This window comes from Petromyzon marinus, chromosome 53, assembly GCF_048934315.1.
Source record: "Petromyzon marinus isolate PM22_M1 ecotype Great Lakes invasive population chromosome 53, UKy_Petmar_22M1.pri1.0, whole genome shotgun sequence".
NCBI lineage: Eukaryota > Metazoa > Chordata > Hyperoartia > Petromyzontiformes > Petromyzontidae > Petromyzon > Petromyzon marinus.
This window is the reverse complement of record NC_133719.1, coordinates 8,978,323-8,997,271: the sequence shown is the minus strand read 5'-3', so window position 1 is coordinate 8,997,271 and position 18,949 is coordinate 8,978,323. Positions and strand designations below refer to the sequence as shown.

Genomic DNA, 18,949 nt, shown 5'->3' with positions numbered 1-18,949 from the left:
TCGGCCCCCTTTTGTTCTTTCTTTATGTCAATGACTTGGGCACTGACCTGGATCATTCCAGGGTAAATCTTTTTGCAGATGACACGATACTGATTACTGCTGGCCGCTCTCCGGATGACGTGATTGCTAAGCTACAGGGTGATTTCAACAAACTACAACATCAGCTAGTTGCTCTTAAACTAGTCCTGAATACCTCCAAAACCAAGGTGCTATGCTTCTCACCACAACTAAAGCAGGAAGTTATTTTTCCCCAATTACATTCCTTAAATAATTATCAAATAGACAAGTCAAGATCTATACGTATATTGGGGTCATCCTGGATTCAAAACTGAATTTTGAACATCACATTGATTATATTGGTAAAAAGACAAAAATAAAAATTGGTTTTCTGTATCGACACAAACACTGCTTCCCCCCAATGTTCCCTTTGGAACTGATAAAAGCTACCATACTGCCTCTACTTGACTACTGTGACATCGTGTATAAATCAGCCCCAAGTACTGTACTGAAGAAGCTTGATTCCATCTATCACTCGGCCTTAAGATTTACATTGAACTGCCCATATAGGACTCACCACTGTGATCTCTACATTGGGTCAAACTTAACATCTCTTAATGTTCGACGGTTTCTACACCAGATCTTATCTATTCACGATGTACTTACAAAAAAATCCGCAGACTACCTGATGGATCTCCTCTCTGTTTCAACGAACAAATTTGACCTCAGGTCTTCGCTCATTTACCAGCTTCACATTCCCTATTGCCGTACAAAAACTGGAGGAAGGGCCTTTGCTATTGATGCCCCCAGGGTTTGGAATGCTATTGCCAATAAACTGCAACTTGAATCGCTACCAATGAGATATTTACTCAAAACTGCTCTAGAAGGGTTGTACACCCCTAGCTGCCACTGCTGTTCATTGGCATAAAATAAAGAAAAATGTTTCGCTCCAGATGACGCTGCAAAGTATTATCTGTATTTTGATTTAGCGTGATGAACTTAAAGGTGCATTGAAAAATTTGATACTCCGACTGATGCTTCTGTTGTTGTGGAGTAACTCATGCAGCCAGCTATGGCTCTAGGATTTGGTGTTACATGTTATTTATGTAGTTTATTGTAAAAATTCGGTCACAGTCCCTGTGATCACTGTGACGTTGCATTTATGGTTTACATTTTTTTGGTGATTTCGAAAAAAAAATTTGGTTTGGACATGTTTTGTTGTAGTACGGAGTTAGACTGATGGCCTTAATCTAAGTTTTCTTGTGGTTGTTGTTGTTTGACTTGCATCCCACTGGGATTTTTTGCACACAGCGTTGGTGTACGGTGCTTTTTTCAGGAATATTTTGACGGTTTTTTTCCATGGATTTTCTGTTTGCACAGTCACATAGTCACTTTAAGATGTTTTTCTTGTTCGTGTTTTTGTTTTTTTTGTTTGTTGTGGTTGCACCCGATTCAAGAGCCAAATGGCTCACAGGGCTATACCAACATAAATTGACTGAAAATAAATAAACTGAAAACTTAAACTGAACCGCTGGCGGAAGGACCTCCACTAGAGGGAGCTTAAGACAGAACCTCTAGATAGACGGTGTTTTGGCCGACTACTTTCACGCTTGCCACACAGAATCTTGAGTTGTATACTGCTGGAGGAATCCGATGAGCTATGAAGCTCTTTTTTTCACAGATGTCCATTAGGGGTGGGTAAGAACGTGACAACAACAGACGATACAAAAAAACACGAAAGGAGTGCAAAGGTACAGGAAAGGTAAACACATCCTTTAAAAATGTATATGCAAATGAAACGACAATAATGTTTTTCTTACCAGGTAAAGCCCACTGCCCTATTAGCTTCTTATTTTTAGTAAACAACCTGGCCACAAATGACAGCTCAAGCAAGTGACTCATTGCGCGGACATTTAAAGCGGCGAAATTATCTCAAAAATATCGAAGCGCGTTTCTTTACACGTGGAGGGATTATTTTTTTGTTTAATGTGGAGGGAGGAGGCCTCGGGAGTTACCCACTCTTTGCCCCACCAGCACATGCAACATGCCGATAGGCTGGCTGTGGTTGAAGCCATGTTTGTTTCTTGTAGTACGGAGTTAAACTGATGGCTTTAATCTAAGTTGTCTTGTGGTTGTTGTTGTTGTTGTTTGACTTGCATCCCACTGGGATTTTTGCACACAGCGTTGGTGTACGGTGCTTTTTCTGTAAGTTTTTGCTATTTTTCCTGAATTTTTCTGTTTTCGCATAGTCACTCAAAGATGTTTTTCTTGTTCATGTTTTTATTTATTTTTGTTTGTTGTGGTTGCACCCGATCCAAGAGCCAAATGGCTCACAGGGCTATACCAAATAAATGAAACTGAAAATGAAACTGAAACGTATACCGTCTGCGTAGACAGGGGGCGGAAAGCGAGATTAAAGTACTGTGCGCTGTGTTTTGACTGCCGTTAAAGGGGAGTTTCTAACCGATCTCAAGTCAAGGGTGAGTATTATTATTATAGATGCAGAACAGCCCAGCAAACCGTCTCTTGATGGATATGAGAGATCAGAAATGTGTTTAACGAAAGGCCACGCAGGTAATGAGCACACGTGGACATTAATTACCACCGTCCGCGGTGGGCTCGTGGCAGTTGTTCGCGCACGCACTCACTGGCTACGAGCCCAGCCGCATGAGTTTAACTCCTGGCAATGGTTTAAGCATGCACGTGAGTCGAGCATGTGTCGAGAAACATGAGTCTAGAACACGATTCGAAAACGCGAGTCGGGCACGTGAGTCGAACACGTGAGTCGAGAACACGTGTCGAACATGTGTCGAGCATGCGTCGAGAACATGAGTCGAACATACGTCGAGAACATGAGTCGAACATGCGTCGAGAACACGAGTCGAGAACGCGTGACCGTCCCAACGGGCAGCAGTTGACACCACGTGGTGGTGTCAACTGTTAGCCCCTGTGCAGAGTAAGACGAGGGCTTTACCTTTACACCGTGGGGACCCAGCAGCTTGCCTCGTGGCAACGAGAGCTCTCCACAGCAACCCCAACTCACAACCACCTTACATATTCTTTGGGTCTTTCGGTAAAGTCACGTAGATATAGTCTTTGAACCTATCTACGTGACTTTACCGATAGACCCAACGAATATGAATTCCTGCAGTCACGATAGCTCTAAGTCAAGATTTAACCTCCTTACCACCAAAACATGGAACCCCTTCGCTACCTCTTCTCAAGTGGAGCATTATTTCTGAAGGGGATCGTGAGGGCATTTAAGTACCCCCCGCCCCCTCCGCCTCTCTCCCCTTTTGTATCTTTCTTCTACAGGGCTATCAGAGCTTAGGAAGACACCAGGGAGTTGCAAGAGTTTATTGAATTCTTTTTTTAAGCATGCGATTTAAGACAGGTTTCCATTGCACTGTTAATCCGTAATGTGTGTTTGTGCTGGTGACGACCTCGTTTCAGTACCCTCTGTGTTGCGTGCCGGAACCGTCTTGTTCACAAAATACTTTTAAAGACAACAAAACCCCAGTGGCACAGCTGAGTGGGCACGGGCCCTGGTGCGACAAATTAAATCGAGGCTAAAAAAAGTATTAAAGCTTTCGTGACTGCATAAAATTACTCATTGTTTTTTTCGGTAAAGTCACGCAAGCGATCTTGCGTTGTGATCGAAACGTCGTGATTGTTTTTTCGTTTTAAAATAATTGTATTGTATTTCTACATACGTGACTTTACCGAAAAAAGCAATGAGTAAATCGAGGCTCTTTGTAACCGCCTCCCCAACCCCACCGCCAGTGCAGTCACACCGCCTGCACGCCGCCGACTCGATGGGCCCCGTGCCGGATGAAGCTCCTCCCTGTCTGCGAAACCGAGGAGCGGGAGGAGCGGGCGGAGCGTGGCCACTGATCGGGCGTCATTTCTCCGTGGCAGGCCCCCGCCGTCTGGAACGCGGACATCATCGTCACCGTCATCATCATCACCATCCTCATCATTATCACCATCCTCATCATCATAACCACTATCCTCCCCATCATCACTATCCTCATTATCTTCATCGTCACCATCATCATCCTCATCATCACCATCCTCCTGCTGCAGCAGCAGCAGAAGCGTTGAGTCTATACGACTTTTAGGAGACACTTCTTCCGAATCAGAATCTCTATTTAGACTGCAGCAGGATTCCGATGAGCTATAAAACTCACAGATGTCCAGTAGGGGCGGGTCAGAAAGTCACAACAAAAAACAATACAAAGACAATACATGCTTGTTAAAGGCCTCCCCTCTTTGTTAAAAACCACACCGCTGTGTTAAAGGACTCACCATCTTTGTTAAAGGCCACACCTAATTGGCAAAGCCTCATCTCATTGTTAAAGGACTCACCATCTTTGTTAAAGGCCACTGCTGTATATGCCGGGTATTGAAAATTTTAATGAAAATAAAAAAATTGGAAAAGTAATTGATGTAATTATGCGCATAAATTATGCTAATTTTGAAGGTGTAATCGTATAAAGTAATTCGATTGCATGCGATTATGCTAATGTACGCAGTTATGATAATTAGGTTCAACCTCGTTGTCGAGGGTAGTATTTTTAATCGGAATAAGACAATTAATTGTATGAAGTTATGCAGGTGTGATGTAAGTATGCTAGATTAAGCTCGGCTTCGTTGTCTAGGGTTGTATTATCAATCGGTATAATACAATTATTCTCGCTTTAACATTTACGCATTATGTCTTAGTGTGTTCATATCAGGTCTCCAAATTCAAATCTCACCGCAGGATACAGTTCTTATAATTAAGATTATTTTGCATAAACTTAAGAAGGACCACTCAGACACTTCTCTGTTAAGCAATTTTAATTTCTAAACAAAACCTTAACACTCTTATATGCGATCTCTTATGCTTGGAATTGTCAACACAGTACTCCTGGAGATGTTCCCCTCATCGATCCATACATTTAACCCTCAATGGTTACGTTTGTTAACTGGGTAAGAGTACAATCGATTATTCCTCAGAGTACGCGAGCATACGAAGAGCAATAAATAAACATGTCCCGAAGGGCAAGAGCAGATATCAATTAATTCATTGGTAAGATTATGCAATAAAAAACGAACGACTAAAATACTTCTAAATGACCGTATCCACGTAACTCAATGGGCAGCAATGTTCTTCAAGATCAGTTGATATTTAACGCACCACCTTGGAATGGCAACCCTTCTTGAAACACAAAGGTAACTTTTTGGAACGATCTTATTTGTCCCGATATGCGTGCTGCGTGTCTTCTTTGCCAATTGTTCAATTCTTTGCGTAAAGCGGACGCCGGGCGATGCGTCGTGAGGGTGTGAGTGTGGGGGAGGGTCGTACAAACGGCTTCGCTCTCTCTCTCTTGCTCGGGGGACCGGCCACAGTTTCTGTCCACAGCTGGCTGGAAGAGTCGGCACGACGCTCGCCGTCGATGCGCGATGATCTCGTCGTCAGATAGCGCCAGCAGCTCGACCGCTGGCTGTAGTTCCTCACTCTCGTCTTGGTTCCCAGCCGGTGCCGCTCGGTGTGCCTGTGGGTGGAACCCACGGCGCGCTCGCTGGCGCTGACACTCTCGCTCACGGGCGGCCGGTCAGGCTCTTTCCCCTGCTGGATGAGCCGAGTCGGCATAACGCTTGTCCGCTGGCAGCTGGCACCCTCGCTCGGTGGCGCTGCTGCGCGCTCTCTCTTGCTCCGTCTCTCTCTGTGGCGGTGCCGATTGCGCGTGCAGCTGGTTCTCTGCGACGCTGGCTTGGTCGATGCTTGGCACTCTCCGCCCTTTCTCGAGGTTGATTGCTTGACGCTGGGAATAACTTTCCAGCGACGCTCTGTCGGTCCATGCCGAACTCAGCACAGAGCATCACCTCGCCCCTCTTCTCTGCGATGCACCACACCCGGAGCTGGCTTGCTGTCCTCTTCCGAGCTGTCCCTTGCCGAGCTGCTGTGTCGAGATGTCCCTTGCCGAGCTTAAATGTGAAATTCTGTCTCCTCTCTCCGCGTCTCTTGCGAGAGAGAAAAAAACAACAGATGCCCTCTGTGACCGTCCTCCTCCCGTGGCAGCAGCGGCCTGGCTGCTTGCCCCCCCCCCCTTTTGACCTTTGACCTTTGACTGTTTTACCATCACATTTTGTTTGTTTGCATTTCCAACCCCTCTCTTCGTGGTCTCTCCTATTAGGGAGGGGAGGCACTCTCCCTTCATACCTATTTTATGGCTACCATGTGTTTGTGTCAAATTGTTGGAAGACAAAGGCGGCCGGGGAGGCTCTGATTTCATGGAATACATATTATCTGTACTCTTTGGTTCTATTCGGTAAAGTCACGTAGGTAAAAAAATAAAACAACAAAAATCACGACGTTTCGGCCACAACACAAGCGGCCTTCATCAGGTGAAGGGGACCAGACTGTCTCGAAGACTGCGCTGGAGTTAAACACAGCCAAGCTCTGGTCTTGTGTGTTTGACCTATTTTCTTGTATCTCTTTTGAGTTACCCCAGGTCTAATCTCTTGTGATTATTATTTGGTTCATGTTTAACCAAGATTTGTAATGTCATTAGATGTTACCTCCGGTATTTCAAGGGTTTTATTACTTTTTGCTCACTGTCTGCATCCAGGGATCCGTGCGTTTTATTCTCGAGGCCAGAGATACAGCTTAGTTTGGACTTAAGTTTTCGTGATTGCACGAACTCATGCACTTTGGTTCTCTTGGTAAAGTCACGTAGATAGAAAGATACGATAAGAAATAATATAAGGAATACTGCAGTCAATAATGTCGACTTATTCTTATAGCCAAGCTTCAACTTTTTCCGTACAAACAAAAATATATATCAGTTATAATGTCCGTTTTCCCTGTGCTCTGTGTCCGTGCCTGTGATTCTGGATATTTGTTTGTGAACTGTCCAAAGCGCCAAGCAGGTCATGGCATACGGTCATTTGGCAATCTGGAGATTTTGCAGATCGTCGTCGTTAACCTACCTTTGCTCCGGAGTTTATTATGTAATGGATTTTTACGACCTCCAGATGCTTGGTGCTTGTGGGAGGTAGCGGGTTTGAGGGTGGTTAATTTATTTATTTCATCGATTATTATTATTAAACAAATGGCAGAATTATTGTTAATATTATTTTTTTGGAAAAAGGCCTATATATATACAACACCAGACCTCTTTGTTAAAGGCCACACCTAATTGGCAAAGCATCATCTCATTGTTAAAGGACTCGCCTCTTTTGTTAAAGGTCCCACCTCTTTCGCCTGGCTTTCACGCAGCACCGACCTTGGCCTCGGACCTCCGAGTCGAAGTGCATATACTTTTTGTACCGCTGAAATTTTGTGCACGTCACAAATTGCATTCGTTTTATCATTACAGCATCATCATCATCACCATAATTCAAACGTGTACGAAGAAAGCAATAATTAATTACAGAAAGATTAGTGCAGGCCGGATAAACAAATATATTTCACAACACACATGTGTTGAAGGTGAATATATAAGTAATATATAATAGGATTACTTCATTTGCTTGGCTGGGTATGATGTTGAATGGTACTGCGTAAGTTAGATTTTTTAAATAATAAATCAGTTACGTGTCGATCCGTGTTTTGCTCCGTACGTGTCAATCGACACCCCCCTGGACATCCTCGCAAAATGAGGCGTTCAATCTCAAGGGATTGTCCGGGTGAAACATAAAAAAAAATAATAAATAAAAATGTATAACGTCATTACGAACCCTGGGCACCTCCAGACGGAGCGTTCGCAGCCGTGACCTTTGACCCGCGGACCATACGGGCCACGCTCGGTTTGCTTCCTTTTTTGTTGTGTTGAATCCAATGGCGGTAAATACAAATTAAGTCTATCCGGCGTTGTTAAACCCCTAAGCGCTTCACTGTAGTTACACCCAATTAAATTTAGTGGCTGCACGACGGTCCAATTTCATTATTCTTGAGGGAGCGAAGGAAGTGGTATATCTACGAATAAAGCGATGGGTTTACTTTTTTTACCATCCATAATAGAGTTTTTTTGTTGTTTGTTGGGTTAGATTGCGTGAATGTAAATGTGTCGTAAAACCGGTCACCACCCGACACAGACAATTAGTGATGTTTGTCCCGTAAACAAAACGTGCCAATTCGTTACTAGTTCAGCATACGCCGGTGTGTTGGAGAGTAAACCCACAACATTTACAATTCGAGTACTGTGACGTATCGTCGGTCAGCTCTTCCCCTCGTTCCGGCACGAGGTCCGACGTTTCACGCCCACGTGCTTCTTCGGGAGCTGAAGCGTTGGCGTGTTGACCCGGTCAAACTGCGTGTCGTTTTTGGAACGACGTCCGACGTTTCGCTCCATGGTGTGGGTGCCAAGCTGGCACACGCCAAGAACCTGGGTTCAATCCCATGCAGCGGCGTGTGAGGAACGGCACACGAGGGGGTGGGTGGCCAGAAGCCACTCCCGGCCGCCTTTGTCTCCCTAGTGGCAATGTTACGCACCGCACCAGGTACTCATTTGAGGCTGAGTCGACCTAGGGGAGGCCCAGAACCGGTTCAGATAATCGTCACAGGTGTTGACCGTGAGCGGGAATCGAACTCGCGTCTCCAGGTTCATAGCCCAGCGCGCTAACCGCTACACTACCGCTCCCGATAACCACGCACACACGCACACGACAATAAATCCCCACGGCATTCCATTTAATACTGCACTTACATCAGATAAGTTCCGGATCTTTACGAATGAAATATCAGTTCGATTGTCATGCAACGCGCATTCCTCTCGCGTGCGGAGCGAGCGCGAATGTTCTGCCCCACTCCTGCGGGGGGGGGGCCGGGAGGGTAGCTCCGTGGATATCCACCTCCACGGCGAGATTTCCGACTGCGTTCTTCACCTCGTGACAGAACGGCTGCTTTACTTGAAAAAATAAAAAGTATATAGGGGTTTTTTATATATATTTTTGGAGGCAAAAAAGGCAGACTTCGCTGACATTCAGCATTTTGTAGTGCCCGAAGAGGTCTCCCAATTTGCTGATGTGATCTGCACATCCCGGCCAGACAGCCGCTGCATCCCGATATTTGAATTCGCGGCTGCTGCTGATGCTGTTACTGCTGATGCTGCTACTTCTGCTGCTGCTGTTACTACTGCTGCTCCTGATGCTACTACCGCTGCTGCTGCTACTGCTGCTCCTACTGATGCTACTACTGCTGCTACTGATGCTACTACCACTGCTGCTGATGCTGCTACTACTGCTGCTGTTACTACTGCTGCTACTGCTGCTGCTACTGATGCTACTACCACTGCTGCTGCTCCTACTGATGCTACTACTGTTGCTACAACTACTGATGCTGCTACTGCTGCTACTTCTGCTACTGTTGGTGCTGATACTGCTGCTGCTACTACTGCTGTTACTGCCGCTACTACTGATGCTACTTCTGATGCTACTACTACTGATATTTCTACTGCTGCTACTACTGCTGCTGCTACTGCTACTGCTGCTACTGCTGCTGCTGCTGCAGGCGACAAGGCAAGTGTAATCCTCACCTTGTCACAACTTCATTTCTCCGGCCCGTTTGCATCCATGGACCCCGCGGGTGCCTGAGATGAATCCGTCTCCCGCTGCGGTGACCTGGGCATAATCGATCTCGCCGCAATGGATTGGTCCGTTTAAAAAGTGCTTTGTTTATATTAAAAAGGAGTTAGGCGTACCCTCAGTAAATAAGGGGCGCTCCGAGTTCCGCAGGAGGGCCATCTGTGTGCAAGGAATTGTGAGTGGTGAATTATTATTATTGTGTTGTTCATCTCTCTCTCTCTCAATGGGAGGACCGTGGTCTGCACGGTGGTGTGTCGTGGGTGGCACGCAAGGGAAACAAATGGGGCCCAAACCTTCTTCCAATTATCTGCCCTCTTCCTGGTCACCAATTTCATTTCCACTGCCTGCGACACTTGACGGCTCTGCCGCTCTCTGGACCCCGTAGGGAAAGGCGCAGTGTCCCTCCCCCCACCGTGAATCTCGTGAATTAACGCCTAACGCTTTGGTAGCCTTAGTCTGGCTCGATGAGCCACGGCGATTAAAACCGAATCCAAGGCCATCTAAGTAGTGCCGGATTAAGCTAGTGCGGGGCCTGTAGCACATGTTATAAAGGGGCCCTAAATTACAAAAAAAACATAAATATTAAAACACACATGTTTTACGTGCGTGTTAAAGTCACTGTATTTTTTTCATTTGCTACACAGCCAAATAATACGACAAATCGCTCACATTAAACACCCAGTCGTTCATAAAAAAAACTTGAAGGCGGTATAGTACTATAGCGATAGAGCAAGTGCAGAATCACTGAACCGGAATTGACAGCTTGAAATCATTTAGCGCGGGGCCCTTGAAAGTGCGTAGCTCCCGTGGCTACTGCACGTGTAGCTACTACGAGTGTAGCTACTACATTATGCGGCTACGTTTTGCCACGAGAACAATCCGGCACTGGATGGGCCCCACCGCTTGGGTCTGAATGCCGCGCGCCTCCGGCTCTCGTCTCCTCTGCCGCCCGGTAATTGCCTTCCGCCAAAGCATCCGCCTCGTCAAACTCTCGCAAATGCCGCGGCGCCTGCCGCCCGTCTCCCCGCACGTCGTGGCACGTCGGAGGCCCCTCACCACCCCCCCACCCCTCCCCGCGACCGGCGCTGCTGTAACGAGCCCCATTACGAATGCACGCCGCTCGCTACTCACCGATAACCTCCCACCACCCACCCCCCTTTATAAACGACTTGGCACACACACTCGCTAACTCGCTCTCTCTCGCTCTCAGCTCAGCTCCTTGACAAGAGAGGGGAAAGCAATGATTAATGAATTTTTCGTGTTCTCGGCCACGGCGCTCGAAACGTCGAGAGCCTTGCCTGAAGGCGCGCGCGTCGGTGACCGAGGCCTGATCAGCGTCGAGCGTCGATGCAGCCACAACGGAACCCCCAGTCCACCTGAGCGATGCCATCCTCCCCTAGGCACCATCGCGAAGCCCACGCGAGATTGAATACTCGTTTCGCATTTCTTTAGAACTGTTTTTTTTTTCGTTTGTGTGTTCAGTTTGCTGTCCTTGCCCCGACACCTCCGATTAGCGAGGTTGGCTATGTACATCGCAAAAGAAGTTCAACATGCATCCATACATACACAAATAAGTTCAACATGCCTACAGGTACATACACATGAGTACCAATTTGCGGGGAATTCATAAGTGCTTGTCCTAAGGATAGACTCGGTCTCGACATAGCGGCGTGGAATTCCCACCGTTGGCTCGGAGCAGTACAGGAGTGATGAATACCGATGCACTAATGAGTGGACATCCGTGAAAAAAACAGCTTTATAGCTCATCACATTCCTCCAATATAGAAACAAATTCTGATTATGAGCAGGAAAACGTCACACGCAGCTAAGACAAACAAACATGCCCACCGTTTCAGAACAGCGCCTTGAGAGATAGACGCATTTTTTGACATGCGCTATATAAACCTTAATAGTCACCGTACAATATTGTAACGGTGGATATCCTATGATTTTGTATTGGGTGAATTGTGAACAAGAGCCACATCAGACATTAGTCCATCTACATCTTGACTTAAAGCTTTCGTGACTGCAGGAATTCATATTATCTGGGTCTTTCGGTAAGGTCACGTAGATAGGTTGAAATGAAATAACAAAATAACCAAAAGATAACAAGTGTTTTTGTTGTTGTTTTGTTATTTTCTTTGAACCTATCTACGTGGCTTTACCGACAGACCCAAAGAATATTAGTCCATCTGATCGGCATAATCATTGGTTCGCAGCAGCTCAAAGACTCAGTCACTGTAAGGCGTGCGGTGAGGTTAGGAAATGTCCCACATGTTGTGAGCTTGTCATTTGCAGGACTCGAAGACTCGAACCGGTGATATCGCCGACGATGTGTTGACCAGGGAGGCAGTCCCAAATCCGGACAGCAGAGTGAAGGAGGGAGCTTCTGTCCAGGGACCGATGCTCTGGCAACTGTGTCGGGGGGTGGGGGGGGTGAAGGCTGTGGCTTGGCAGGGGTTGTGCATAATCATGCGGGCAAGCTGCTCTGCCTTGAAAACCGTGCGACAACAACAATGCGTGTGTGTTCGAATCGCTTGCTTTGTCTATAAATGAGGCACAATTGTGCGTTCCTTCAAGAGCGCAAACATCTCCCGTAGAGCCTCAACAGCCTTGCAAGCGCTGTTAGCGAGCAGCACCTATGGAGGATGGCACGGCGCACGAGGGGGTGGGGTGGCCAGCGCCACTCCCGGCCGTCTTTGTCTCCCCAGTGGCGATGTGAACACTTCGCACGAGGTACTCACTTGAGGATGAGTCGACCTACAGGCACAGGGACCGGTTCAGATAGCCGCTGTCGCTGGTGTTGGTGGTGGCCGTGAGCTGGAATCGAACTCGGGGTCGCTGGCTTCATAACGCACAGTGCGCTAACCACTTACACTGCGGCTCCCCTACGTTCCAGGGAGATCAATAACAACAACAGTGAGATCAACAACAACAAAGAGATCAACAACAACAGAGAGCTCAACAACAACAGAGAGATCAACAACAACAACAACAGAGAAATCAACAACAACCACCATCAACAATGGGGATTTGAGGGGTGGGGGTGAGTGTTTGATGGGACAAAATTCCCAGACAGGTGTTTCGTTTTTATGGGGTTCATGGTAAGGCCCCCACCTTAATTCATCCATTCAATTTAATGTTCCGAGTAATAACTCGCCCCCACTAAAGAGGGCATCGTAATACTTTACAGTATGAATTAAACGAAGGTAGCTCTATCTATAACGCCAAGACGCCTGTTAAAAAAAAATATACAAATAAAAAACGAGAGAGGACATAGTCAAGGGAAAGCTAAAGGTAATAAAAAAATAGTCTTGCAGACTTTCCTGAACTTAGCGGCACGCTCCCAAGTTGAGCAGCAGCAGCAGAGCCCTCCAGCTTCCTTCTGCGAGTGAGCAGCGATCACCACCAGATCATCAGCGCACATCAGTCACACTGCTGCCCAACACGGAGCAGGCAGAGAGAGAGAGACAGAGAGCACGCGCACGCGTGTTTCAGTCTGACGACGACACACTGACAAAGTATTAATTTCGCAACAATTGTGTTTATATTTCATCGGCAATGTCCCGAGGAGCGGCGTCGTTTACCCTCGCGCGATTTTGCGAAGCCGCGCATCGATCCCGCCTCTGATTTACGCCGCGTGCCGGGGTGACACACACACACACAGGGGTGACACACACACACACAGGGGTGACACACACACACAGGGGTGACACACACACACAGGGGTGACACACACACACAGGGGTGACACACACACACAGGGGTGACACACACACACACAGGGGTGACACACACACACAGAGGTGACACAAAGACACTCACACAGGGGTGACACACACACACACATAGGGGTGACACACACACACAGGGGTGACACACACACACAGGGGTGACACACACACACAGGGGTGACACACACACACACACACATAGGGGTGACACACACACACAGGGGTGACACACACAGGGGTGACACACACACACGCACACACAGGGGTGACACACACACACGCACACAGGGGTGACACACACACAGAGGTGACACACACATATGGGTGACACACACACAGACGTGACACACACACGCACACAGGGGTGACACACACACACACAGGGGTAACACACACATGCACAGGGGTGACACACGCACACGCACACACAGAGGTGATACACACGCACACAGGGGTGACACACACACACACACATCGGTGACACACACACACACAGGGGTGACACACACACACACAGGGGTGACACACACACACACAGGGGTGACACACACACAGGGGTGACACACACACACATGGGTCACACACACACACATGGGTGACACACACACACACAGAGGTGACATACACACAGGGGTGACACACACAGAGGGCCGTGGTGACACACACAGAGGGCTGGGGTGACACACACAGAGGGCCGTGGTGACACACACAGAGGGCCGGGGTGACACACACAGAGGGCCGTGGTGACACACACAGATGGCTGGGGTGACACACACAGAGGGCTGGGGTGACACACACAGAGGGCCGTGGTGACACACACAGAGGGCCGTGGTGACACACACAGATGGCTGGGGTGACACACACAGAGGGCTGGGGTGACACACACAGAGGGCCGGGGTGACACACACAGAGGGCCGGGGTGACACACACAGAGGGCCGTGGTGACACACACAGAGGGCCGTGGTGACACACACAGAGGGTCGTGGTGACACACACAGAGGGCCGGGGTGACACACACAGAGGGCCGTGGTGACACACACAGAGGGCTGGGGTGACACACACAGAGGGCCGTGGTGACATACACAGAGGGCCGTGGTGACACACACAGAGGGCTGGGGTGACACACACAGAGGGCTGGGGTGACACACACAGAGGGCCGTGGTGACACACACAGAGGGCTGGGGTGACACACACAGTGGGCTGCGGTGACACACACAGAGGGCCGTGGTGACACACACAGATGGCTGGGCGTTAGGGGTTGCCGGTGGTTTCGACAGAACTCGGAGCGATCGAGAACGACGACGTCGAGGAACGATCGAAGACGCAGAGGCGGCGACGGGCGACGGAGATCCGGCGAGAAGAGCCGCGTGCGAAACGCAGATTCAGAATGTTGATTCGCTCTGCAAGAATCCGATGAGCCACGAAGCTCTTATTCCACAGCTGCAGCAGCAGCAGCTCAAGGGCGGTGGGAACGAGAGAGAGGAGGGAGAGAGAGAGAGAGAGGGCGAGAGGGAATGCCGACGAGACAAAGATGCGAGAGAGATTGATTTCGGCGGAGCATGTTAATTGGGTGTGCACATTTAATTACGTGGATAAATTCCAGATTATATTTTTTTTATTTCGTGAATCGTTCCCCTCCCCTCTGGCTCCCTGTTATTAGTTTGCTTGTGCCTCGTGCCACCAACTGCATAGAGCGCTGCACAGCGTGAATAAGTGGAACAGCCACAGTGGGCGTCGCAGACACGGATGCTGGGGTTTTGCTATGGGGCCGTCCATAAATGACGTCACGCAATTTTGGACGATTTTTGACCCCCCCCCCCTCCCCTTCGTCACGCGGCGTCACAAAAAGTCAGACCCCCCTCAAATATGACGTCACAAAGCTCTACCCCCCCCCCCCACAAAAATAAAACATGCTTCAAATCGCTTTAAACTATTGTCATTGTAGTGCGTATTTAATGTGGCGCTGCACTCTGATGTTGTAGGAGAAAACATTTATTAAAAAGTCTATTTAATTAAGTAGAACGTGTTGTCTATATTTATTTAAAGTTGCGCATTTTTACGTGACGTCACATTTCTCAAACTTCTCCCCCCCCCCTCGTCACACATCGTCACAAATGTCTGACGCCCCCCTAGGTGCGTGACGTCATTTATGAACGGTCCCTTTGTGCACATCATCAGCCATGACCTACCAATTGCTGGACAGCTTTTTGGATCGTGGCTGACTTGCCACGCACACGCGCGCTTTACTCGACGCTGGAAAAAGGGCGCTTTCGCCAGCGACACGATCAATTCCCACGATTACGAGTTCGAGGTTCGATCGTAGCGGCCTCCCGTGGCTGCAAGGAGTCTCGCGCTGACGCGTAACGTTACGGCGGATTCGTGCGCATCGGCAAACATCGATTCCCCTCTACAATCCGTGATGCGGCGCGTAAAGACGCGATATTAAGAATCAGTTACGGGGGATAGGGAGGCATTTCGCGTCTTAGTAAATGTGTCTAAAGAGTGCTCGGTTCAACCCACCCACCAGCTTGTGTGACGTGCGGCCTTCATAGGTTGCCACTCGCTAAACGCACTTGCTCCACAAGGCTGTTAAGGCTATACAGGAGGTGGGGGGGTCTTTGTCTTTGCGCTCTGGAACGATTGCACAATTGTGTTCCGTTTAAAAGGACAGAGCAGTGATTCGAACGGGCATTTGTTGTTGTTGTTTTTGTCAGAATCAGAAAATGTAGACTGCAGGAGGAATCCGATGAGCTCTGAAGCTCTTTTTCACAGATGTCCAGTCAGGTCGGGTAAGGACGTCACAACAACAACAACAACCAGCAGTATTACAAACACGTTATTGCATGCTTTTCAATACAGAGCAGCTGTCCCGCATGAAGCAAGGATATCCGCCGTTATATGTCGTGTGCAGGTGGTGCAATTGCACTGGGGAGAGAAGGAGGGGGGAGAGGGGGGAGGGGTTAGGGCGGGTGAGATATTTTACATTTCATGTTTCGCACTACGGCACCAAATCACCGCTGTTGACATTAATCCCGCCGTACTCACAGGAAGAAGAGAAAAATATATTTAATCGCCTAATGTGCTGGCCAATGATCCTCTCCTTCAGAAGAGGCGTGCAGAGTGACGCCATTAATACACGCATCGATGAATACATTGATTCATGCGTTCACTTCCGAATTAATGAATGCACCCAAGTGTTAATGCGGGTGTCGCTGGACTATATCTGAACATTGAGTGAGTTTCGCCCCACCGCGGAGGGATCTGCTATTAGGTTCCCAATGGGTAAGAAATCTGTCGTTCCATGCCGTGCCTGTTTCAGTCCAAGCCTGGCCCGGATGCCCTTTCAAATGTCAGCGCTCCCTTCCGTGCGCTTTATACGTTTAAGTTATATATTTTTTTCCCTCTCTCTATTTTTTTTTTTAGCACGCCGCGCGTTCCCTACTTCTTCTAACCTTTGCGCGGAGGCTTCCATAAGGCGGGCTTATTGCCACCCCTGGGAAATATCCCCGGTATGTCAGCCGTGTGTTTGAGGACACCCGTCCAAGTATTTTCACAAAGAACTACAACACGAACGCAACAAAAAAACACGACACCGGCCCGTTGTGGCGATTGCAGCAAAGCTTTCCAACAGCGCCCGTGCCCATATCTGTTTTATCGGTTTTGTTGTTGCGATGAAAGCAAGGAAATTCTCGTTTCAAAGCACGCACACACATATATATGTGTATAAAATGTTGCCGTGGTGTGTGTTATGTGTGTAGAACTTCTTTCGCGCCGTACGTTGTCAAACTGTGCTCATCGGAGATGGCTGGAGAGCGGGGGGCGTGGGGAAAGACAAAAAAAGATCCCCCGTATAGCCTTAACAGACTGTAGGGGCAAGTGCTGTTAGCGAGCACCTATAAAGGCCAGTACAGCACACGAGGGGGTGGGTGGCCAACACCACGCCCGGCCGCCTTTGTCTCCCAGTAGCAATGTTTACACACCGCAAACAAATGCTAATTTGAGGTTGACTCGACCTAGGGGAGGCCCAGGACCGGTTCAGAGATAATCGTCACTGGTGTTGGCCATGAGCGGGATTTGAACCCGGGTCGCCAGGTTCGTAGCGCAGCGCACTAACCGCTACACTACCGCTCCCCACAGGTAACGACAACACACTAACACACACACGCGCAAAAAAATGAGCAGTTGTAAAGAAACAGAGTTTTCAATCTGCAATGGGTCTTGGCGCACCGTGACTTGCAATCAAAAAGGCGACGATTCGATCCCATCTCTCTGCGCGGCAGCTGAAGGAACGGGGTCAAGTTTCTTGAACGGCCCAAACCGCCTCTGTCCTACCCGGCAGTAATGAGCACATCATAGTACAGGGTGGTCCAGATGTCTTGTGACACACCCCCACCCTCCAATTAATTGGCCTCTTTGCATATTAATTTCTGTCTGTCCAGCGTAAAAGACGTTCTCTCTACAGCCCCTTTTATACTGGGTAAGCGCCTTCTACCAGCAGTGGCGTGAGCAGGCAATTGCAGGGCTGCACCGTTACCTGTTTTGTTTATTCGCTTACAGAGGGCGTCGCGGTCGCGAGATGTTAACTACCTCGCATGGTTTACGGGAGGTCGTGGGTTCAAATGCTGACCCTGACGCCCGCTGTTATATTTGAAGTTTGCGTGTTCTCACCGTGGTCGTGTGGATTTGTCTCCGGGTCTTGCGGTTTTTTTTCCCTCCACATTTAGAAACGACACGCGTTCAGGAGTATTTGGCTGCTCTAAATATCCACGTGAATAACAATCCGCTTCGCTGGTTTATCATTTGTGAGCGACATCTCGCTTCCAAAATAAAAGAGCTACATTGCGCAGTGGGCTTCATCTGGTCAAATAGAAAATCGTAGTTTCGAAAGATATTCTGGCTTTTTGGGGAACCACAAAGCGATCTCCTCTCCACTCTGATTTGCTCTCTATCCCAGGACCCCCCCACTGCTCCTCCACCCCCCCTACCCCCTTTACGGTGGCTGCACACAGATCGCGACAGGCGTGTGGGTGGCGAGCAAACCTTCGGGGGTGATCGCGAGGCGAGGCGAGGTGGTCGGGGTTTGTTGGCGGCTTTCTGTTGCGTGAGAGTGGAAACAGCGCCGTCTCACCGCCAGGGAAAGAGCTGGGGGGGGGGGGGGGGGTGGTGGGAGAGGGGGTCACCTCCAGCTCGAGTGGTCTTTCGAGCCGCGCCAATCGTCACCACGAGGCGCTCCCCGGCTGTAACCCGACGTGTCGCTCCGTCTGTTGTTCCTTTCGAGCGGGCGCGGTTCGCGTCAGAGCGAGGGTGGTGGTGGTGGAGGTGGTGGTGGAGGGGGCGGTGCGGTTGGTGAGTGGGGCACTTTCGTCGATGAGACATCATAGGCGTGTGTGTCAGTAGGGTGCCGCCGCGCCATTTGAAACAATTGGGGGGTTTGTGCCAGCAGCACGATGATGATGATGATGGTGGTGGTGGTGGGGGGGGGTGTTGTCACCATTTGTGTATTGTCGGGGACCACACGTCAGGGACGGAACTTAAGGTCACCAGGCCTCACCAGTGGGTCGCCGGCCTTGCAATGAAGGACACAGTCTGACTTAGACTCGCCCATCCACCACCCCCCCCCCCCCCCCTAACATCAGTTGGTGGCA

At 48.9% G+C, this 18,949-nt stretch overlaps 1 protein-coding gene across 3 annotated transcripts; it reads right to left on the bottom strand.

Moving 5' to 3' along the window:
- Positions 1-2,259: 2,259 nt before the first annotated feature.
- On the bottom strand, positions 2,260-18,568 carry LOC116954022 (uncharacterized). Of its 3 annotated transcripts, XR_012929578.1 has the most exons (3): positions 18,345-18,568; positions 12,315-13,008; positions 4,822-11,985 (listed from the first exon to the last, which is right to left on the bottom strand). XR_012929578.1 is itself a non-coding variant. In XM_076051993.1 (2 exons), exon 1 carries the CDS (start codon positions 14,382-14,384, stop codon positions 13,392-13,394), a length of 993 nt encoding a protein of 330 aa, XP_075908108.1. In that variant the 5' UTR covers positions 14,385-15,117; the 3' UTR covers positions 2,260-3,926; positions 12,315-13,391. The 3 variants fall into 3 exon arrangements, 2 of the variants coding, with proteins under 2 accessions (XP_075908108.1, XP_075908107.1); XM_076051993.1 differs by lacking the exons at positions 4,822-11,985; positions 18,345-18,568 and adding an exon at positions 2,260-3,926 and having other exon boundaries at positions 12,315-15,117; XM_076051992.1 differs by lacking the exon at positions 18,345-18,568 and having other exon boundaries at positions 12,315-15,117.
- Positions 18,569-18,949: the final 381 nt, after the last annotated feature.

Coding starts and splice junctions, on each gene's coding strand:
- LOC116954022 (XM_076051993.1), bottom strand. CDS start 14,384: ATGTCACCACGGCCCTCTGTGTGTGTCACCCCAGCCCTCTGTGTGTGT.